Raw genomic sequence first — 7,866 nt, forward strand, 5'->3', positions numbered from 1 at the left:
ACTTTTGACCCACTGGGAATGTGATGAAATAAATAAAATCTGACATAAATCATTCTCTCTATTATTATTCGGATATTTCACGTTCTTAAAATAAAGTGGTGATCCTATTTGACCTAAGACAGGGAATTTTCACTAGGATTAAATGTCAGGAATTGTGAAAAACTGAGTTTAAATGTACTTGGCTAAAGTGTATGTAATATAATAATAATAATATATGCCATTTAGCAGACGCTTTTATCCAAAGCGACTTACAGTCATGTGTGCATACATTCTACGTATGGGTGGTCCCGGGGATCGAACCCACTACCCTGGCGTTACAAGCGCCATGCTCTACCAACTGAGCTACAGAAGGACCATATGTAAACTTCCGACTTCAACTGTATTGTATTGTGTGGATTGACAAGGAAATGGTCCGGAACTGATAAACATTCAATTGTCAATAGAAAATACCAACCACATTAGTTCCAGGCATCTGCCAGGTGATCAAAAGAAACCAATTGTGATTGCAGCTTTACAGCTGTAAACAATGGCACCTAAAGTTGCTGTCACTCCCCCACAAGACTCAAGCCTTGGTTTCTGTAACCAAGGCAGCAATTACAGTGTTTTAACAGGAAAAGATGACATATGATGAGAGCAGTTAAACATTTCATTTGACCACAATGTAAGCTAGGTGGTTATCCATCCCTTCTATGAACTCACCCCTATTCAACAAGCAAGAGCAGTGTGTGTGTGTGTGTGTGTGTGTGTGTGTGTGTGTGTGTGTGTGTGTGTGTGTGTGTGTGTGTGTGTGTGTGTGTGTGTGTGTGTGTGTGTGTGTGTGTGTGTGTGTGTGTGTGTGTGTCGGTGGAGACGACAACAGCAGACTCACCAATATAACAGCAATAGCAATAATAAGAACAGCCATTTTAAAGGACATTATTTAGAACCCGGCCTGACTATGCGTTTTTTTATTAATGTATTGTGTGTGCGCATATTTGGTATGTTTTGCACAAGGATGTGTGTATGCGTGTGTCTGTGAGTGATTGCGTATTTCAAACATGGTCCCCTTGCAGGAACTGCAGTTTCTAAATGTCCTTTTGATTCTGCTCCAATATCAACATTAGTCATATCAGTATACCACTGGAGAACTTTCGCAATTCTCATTTATGCATAGCATAGACAGATACACCTGTCAAGCATAAACATACAAAGTGTGTTCACACAGAAACAGACACAGGCAAGTACACACCCCTTGTGTGCTGCCCCCCCTCACTTCTGTACCCGACACCTCTGATTAGTTCCACTCTACTCAATCAGAGTTCCACCGAGAGCAAAGTGCAACACGGATACCAACCCTGTCAACAAAGACTTTCTTTGTTCAGCCGGTCAGCATTTGCCTCCTCAGTCAATGTTTTTCCACTTGTCTCTAGGCAACAATGCCGCTTGGTGAGTAGGAAACTCGGCATGTTGTGACACTGTGTCGAAATGCTAAAGTACGTCTGAGGGCATAGATTAGTTGTCCAGTTGGGTGTGTCCCGACTCACTTTTGAGGAGTCATTTTACCACACCCAGGGTCATATACTCCGTTCCGTGGTCACGGATACTGCTCCCTGCTCCCTTCTCCATTCAGTGGTGTTTGAGTACATAAGCTGCAAGGCACACAATACCTTCAGTAACCTTCAATGTCTCTCTCTCACATGTTCTGTTTTCCACAGTTGAGTTTTCAGCCATTGTCCACGACATCCTGACAACCTCCTGACAACCCCATTGTTATATCTAACACAGAGCCCAGAGAGTATTATTTGGTTGTCATGCTTTTGAATAAATACAGGCAACAGATGGGGTGGGGGGGGGGGACAATACAGGCTTATGATAGTCAACTTTTCCAAAAGCTGTCTACTTTATTGGAATAATTTCAGCCACACAATAGCGATTCATATTCACCAGAACATTTATTTTCAGAAACAGGATGGTCACACACACTTTGATAGCAAAAATGGTTCATTATTCCTACTTTCTCATCCTGGAACTCCAGTAAGGCTTCCTATGATTGGCAGATATCTTAAAGACAGGTATAGAGGATGAGAGGCATTGCAGTTTTAACGGTACTTCTCAGGTCTTTTATTTGACCGCTCTTAGTTGTAACAATGTGTGGTGTTTGTGGGTGTGTTTCTGATAATATTATGCACTGCCAGTAGAGATGGACACCTAGCTGGAAGAGCGCACTGTGGAGGTTGTAACTGTGGTTTTCGATCCCCCTGCAGAAAGAAAATGAGTTACAACATGCTGATAACCTACTATTACAACCATCATATATTATCATTATAATGCCATTATATAAAATAGATGATATTTACCTGAGCCAACAGTTCTGAAAAGACGGATGGTGAAAAAAATTAGTAGGAGTCGGTAGCCATTTTGTATCTGTCTGAATGACTAATAATAATAACTATGAGTATGGGCCGTGTTAAGTGTATGGACGTTTATGGGCATTTCCAATAAATTTGCAGGGTTTACCTGGACTCCTCCCCTTCCAGGAGGCCCCTGTAGGTGGCGATCTCCTGCTCCAGACGGGACTTGATGTCCAGCAGCATCTTGTAATCGTGGCCCTGCGTCTCGATGCTCTGGCGCACCCTGTTTAGCTCCTGTTCCAGCATGTCGATCTGGTTCTGGTACCCCGAGAGCATGGCGCTGTAGCGGCCATCTGTCTCTCTCAGTGTGTTCTCAAGAGCTGCTTTCTGTGTGGCGACAGAGGTGATACAGGGTCAGTAACAGGAAATGGATTTTTTGAAATAATGAAAATACAACTAAAACCAGCCATAGTTATTGCACTTAAACAACTTTAATAAGCAAATGTCATCAAACGTCTTCTAATAAACCATACCAAGACTATGTTGAGGGAAACAAATATGCCAGCTCCACCAAGCACAGCAAGGTCACTTTTTGAGGTGCTTATTTTAAATGAGATACTGAATTCTATGTATTCCCAAAAAATAAAAAAGGAACCGCAGCAGATATTTATTTTCTTTTAATGGCCTTTAGTGGGGGATGACTGCTCATAATAACGACTGGAACGGCGCTAAAGGGAATGGCTTCAAACACACAGAAACCATGTGTTTGATACCATTCCACTGATTCCACTCCAGCCATTACCACGAGCCCATCCTCCCCAATTAAGGTGCCACCAGCCTCCTGTGCTTTAGACCGACATGGAATGTTGCCTTGTTACTGCAGCGGGATGGATTGAGATAGCTTTACTGAGTTTGATAAGCCCCAGCTAAGTTTCCATGGGAGTTAGGCTCTGGCTCTGTCACCTCCGCATTCCTCTGGACACACTCATACTCTTGCTGTCTTCCAGAGAGAGTGCAGATGCCCGCAAAAAGCAAAAAACCTCTTCATAACCCTAACATCCCCTTGTCCACTAATCCCACCCCTTTAGCCTTTCCCCACTGCTTTCCCATTTCCCCTCTCCTACTCCATCCCTCTCCAAGCCCTCCCCTTTCTTCCCTCCCTTTTATCTCGTCAATCCCTTTCAACCATGTCTGTCTCGCTCTTTCCCTCTGCTGAAAGAGAGAAACTAAACTCCAGAGGATTGATAAAGAAAATGGTGAAAGAGAGTCAAATGTTGACTGTTGCCAAAAGTGGCATAAAGTTGTGTAAGTTATGGCCCATAAATTGTGGTCCGTTGCTAGACGTTAGTGATTCTGGCTCACCATGCTGAGCTGTGACTGCAGCTCGATCTCCAGGCCCTGCATGGTGCGTCTCAGGTCGTTGATCTCCGTTTTGGTGGTCTGGATGATCTCTGTGCTGGTGGCCACCTCCTTGGACAGGTTGGCTGACTGAAACACAAACAAACCAGGGCCGCCATTTTAATCCCACTGTAGCTCACTCTCCTGAAGAATTGAAACCACCATCTTCTAAATTATTACAGTTAATGACGGTCAGTTACATATTTTGGTTTTGAAGATTTAATTTCAAAAGATTAGTGTGGTAGACAGTTGGGGAATTTTGTGCCATGGCAACGGTTACCTTGTCATTGAACCATGTCTCCTGGTCGCGACGGTGTTTGTCGATGATGCCCTCGTACTGGGTGCGGATCTCCTCCATCGTCCTGGACATGTCCTGCTGGGGTGCTGCGTCCACCTCCACGTTCACTGTGCCGGTGAGTTGAGCACGCATGGCTGCCAGCTCCTGTGGAATCATGGGAAATGGAGTCACTCTCATCCCTCTTACTTTCTATCCAAATTTTAAAAACAATCCCCACCACTAACTTTCTCCTCTCTATTGTCACTGGGGTGTGTTTATATTGAATTACTGCAATGGAAAAAAGGGAATTGCCCCCACACCTCTATGTGGTTCTTCTTGAGGTAGGCCAGCTCATCCTGCAGCCCCTCGATCTGCATCTCCAGGTCGGCCTTGGTCAGAGTGGTCTGGTCCAGCAGGCGACGCAGGTTGGCGATGTCAGCCTCCACCGACTGGCGCATCATCAGCTCATGCTCGAACCTGATTGGTCGGGAGAAAGTGAGGAAGCTATCATGAGACATTTGAATCCAAACTTGTAGATAAGACCTATTGAGTGATGATTTGCTTGTTTGCCTCTAATAGCCTAGTGTTGTAAAAGCTGATACTATGGAGCTGATTGAGGAAGTGCCCTTACTTGGTCTGGAAGTCATCAGCAGCCAGTTTAGAGTTGTCAATCTGCAGCAGGATGTTGGCATTGTTGCATGTGGCACCGTTGATCTAAAAGAAAACATGAAAGACTTTCTTTGTTCACCATGGTTGAGTCGCAGTTAGTCAACTTGGAAGCTGATAGTATTTTAATACGCTGTTGCGTCTGTCCCAAAGCTTGTTGAATACACATTTCAGGAGTTATAGCATGAAACCTAAACATGAATCTACCAGAAAAAGCCATCTGTATCAGCTCCTGGAATGACCATGTCACCTTCATGCTTGAGATGTAATAAATGAGCTAAATTTGTTTAATTAATAGACATCATCTATAAATGTCAGTGACAGCTCATTGTTTGTATAACCCTCTGAACTCTGATTAAAAACTATAAGTCATTCCTGAAGTATACTTTATGAATTTTGTGTTTCTTATTCCTACATACTGTAAGCTGATTGTAGTTTCCATGGTAGCCTGTCAGCATGGCATACTTAACAATGCAAGGTACGAAATGATGGATTTGAACAGGCCATAGTAGACGAGGTCAGCACACTACCTTGTCCTTCAGGTCGTTGATGATGGCCCAGTATTTGCTGTAGTCCCTCTCAGCGGCAGGCCCTTTCTTCTCATAATACTCTCTGATCTGAATCTCCAACTTGGAGTTGGCCTCCTCCAGCGAGCGCACCTTATCCAGGTAGGTGGACAGGCGGTCATTCAGGTTCTGCATGGTGGCTTTCTCGTTCAGGTGGATGGCGCCGCCATCCAGGGCGCTGGACAGGTTGAAGCCACCACCACCGCCGGATCCATAGCCTCCACCACCGGATCCATAGCCGCCACCGAAGCCGGCCCCACCGCCGTACCCAGAGGAGACTGAGCGGACAGAGGAAGAGGAGATCCGGGTGCCACCGCCGGAACCACCTCCGTACACGCTGAAGGCCTTGGGGGCGCTGGACACGTAGCCCACCCGGCTTGACATGATGTTGGAGCCCCCGGAGAAGTTCATGGGGCCGCCGCCGCCGCTGGAGCTCTTGTATGAGTAGTAAGACATGCTGACTTGCTGGCTGCTGTAGGTCAGTGGGGTGGCGACGAGAGGAGAGAGGACCGTTGTAGAGCTGGAGCCTCCAGGAGTGTGGAGTTGGACAGAGGGAGGCTGGCTCCTGATATAGTCTGAGCCCTGGGGCGGGCCTCGTGGAGGTGGGAGAGGAGGACAAAACAGGGAACGGTCAGGGGGAGGAGAAGGTGACTTTACAACACTCTCCAACAGCCTTGGCACCGCCACAGTCTGTTTGCCTTTAAGGACCAGCGTTCAGTTTCCACCCCTGTGAGGAAACTGTAATGGAATGCCTGTGTGTGTGGGGGGGAGGGAGTGTGTGTGTGTGTGGTGTGTGTGTGCGAGAGGGGGTGAGTGTGTGTTATTTGCCAGTCGTTAGGTATACATGGTTGAAGTATGCCTTTTTTCCAAGCTAAAGTAAAGTGTTACCTGCCACACCTAAAGTAAACATCTTATTACAGGATAAGTGCTAAGCATACTATATCTATCATTAAAACTGTGGGTGTCTTTCATTAAAGAAATTAAATGTAGTGAAACCGTTAAATGGTTATTCCAAGTTACCTATATTGGTACATGAACTGCGTAGATATTTCAACGTAATCAGCTGAAGACCATTTTGTTTATTCGTCAACGAGTGATGAAATGCATCTCAGAGGTGTGAACATACTGTATATCAAAAATGTGGATTTTATAAAGAAGCAATGAATCTACCCATAAAGTGTTGCCATGCAGTCAATTACTATTGAGCACTTTCTTGATTGAAACATAATTTATATAGTAGAAAACATGACTGTATGAAGACCCCCAGACCTCTGTTGTTTTCCATACATACGCCCATGGACACAGCCCATTGTCCTCCTTCTACTCCAAACTTCCCCTTCAGCCCCATGGGCCGTGTCCTGTGTCTTTGTGTGTTAACGTGCAGTGTGCTAGTGTGTGTTAGTGTGTTATTGTTTATGTGTGTGTGTTAGAGTACAGTGTGTGTGTGTGTGTGTGTGTGTGTGTGTGTGTGTGTGTGTGTGTGTGTGTGTGTGTGTGTGTGTGTGTGTGTGTGTGTGTGTGTGTGTGTGTGTGTGTGTGTGTGTGTGTGTGTGTGTGTTCTGTGTTAGTGAACTGAGAATCCCAGTGCGGATGAAGTATGTTGTTTTTGGTCGGGTTGAGGTAGAGTGTATGAGGGATGAAGGATGATGAGGGAGAGAGAGCCTCAGGGGGGGTTGTGACTGTGTGTGAGATCAGCCTTGGACACTGGCCCGCTCCCACTCACATCTGGTATCAGCTGCTGAGAAACAGGGAGCAAGGAGGGGAATAGGGCCTCATACCTCATACAATCTCTGATAGGGTTGTGCCTGAGTTGGAGGGGGAGGGGAACGCCTTCAATTTTTCTTCATACATGTGAGAGATGTGAGTAAATTTGAGGGGAAACCACTTCCTGAATGCAAAGGAAGAAGAATTACACGCAAAACCTTGTTGCAGAATAATCCAACAATCCATTCAGCAGTATACCCACTTTAGACATTGTGAAAGCTGTGCAGGCTGTGCAGGCTGTGCAGGCTGTGAAGTGTACGATTAGTTTTAATCTACAGTAGAAATTGAAACATCTCCAATGTAATTTTGTATTCAAAACATTTCCAATGTAATTGTGTATTAATTCATTCCTTGAATTGCAGTGAATCTTCTGCATTCATTGGATTGAAAACAAATACAGAATATAGAACTCTGGTTCTAGAAGTCTCTCCGGTTCATGGAAGTTTTCTACTCTTGCACAACCCGGGGGATGAAAGTACCTGGCCTTGGCACAGGTGAGGTGAGAAGTGGGCATAGCGGGCAGATACCGGGCCGGTGAGTCGTCTGGAGCAGCAGAAGGATGCGGTCACTGACTCACACAGACACTTCAACAACCAACCCATTGTACCGTGTCACGTCGGAGCTTGCAACCTGTAAAAATCAACAACGTGACTTAGGCTCACGTCTGGGTGCCTGTTTTCACTTGCACTGAAATAATAATTCACCTTTACAGAGGTGAACAGAACTTTCTCTACTGTGTAGATTGTCTGTTTGCCTGCCGTAAAGATACTGTAGAGATTGTTATGAATATATGCTGAGTCTCAATTCTAAATTGACAAGACAATAAGGGGATATTTGCTGATGAAAAGCAGGTGATATAACAGTC

General features: G+C 45.2%; 1 protein-coding gene across 1 annotated transcript; it reads right to left on the reverse strand.

The window, feature by feature from the left end:
* Positions 1-1,912: 1,912 nt before the first annotated feature.
* On the reverse strand, positions 1,913-5,785 carry LOC118389258 (keratin, type I cytoskeletal 13-like). The gene is made up of 8 exons (XM_035779142.2): positions 5,202-5,785; positions 4,637-4,719; positions 4,326-4,482; positions 4,009-4,170; positions 3,693-3,818; positions 2,497-2,717; positions 2,337-2,350; positions 1,913-2,237 (listed from the first exon to the last, which is right to left on the reverse strand). Exons 1-8 carry the CDS (start codon positions 5,691-5,693, stop codon positions 2,188-2,190), a joined length of 1,305 nt encoding a protein of 434 aa, XP_035635035.1. The 5' UTR covers positions 5,694-5,785; the 3' UTR covers positions 1,913-2,187.
* Positions 5,786-7,866: the final 2,081 nt, after the last annotated feature.

Source organism: Oncorhynchus keta, chromosome 10, assembly GCF_023373465.1.
Source record: "Oncorhynchus keta strain PuntledgeMale-10-30-2019 chromosome 10, Oket_V2, whole genome shotgun sequence".
In the NCBI taxonomy this organism is placed as follows: domain Eukaryota; kingdom Metazoa; phylum Chordata; class Actinopteri; order Salmoniformes; family Salmonidae; genus Oncorhynchus; species Oncorhynchus keta.

Excerpts from the sequence above, each read along its gene's own strand:
- LOC118389258 (XM_035779142.2), bottom strand. The coding sequence starts at position 5,693 with ATGTCTTACTACTCATACAAGAGCTCCAGCGGCGGCGGCGGCCCCATG. Across the intron at positions 4,483-4,636 it reads GCTGATGACTTCCAGACCAA|GTTCGAGCATGAGCTGATGA; the intron begins GTAAGGGCACTT and ends CCGACCAATCAG. Across the intron at positions 2,718-3,692 it reads TGCAGTCACAGCTCAGCATG|AAAGCAGCTCTTGAGAACAC; the intron begins GTGAGCCAGAAT and ends GTCGCCACACAG.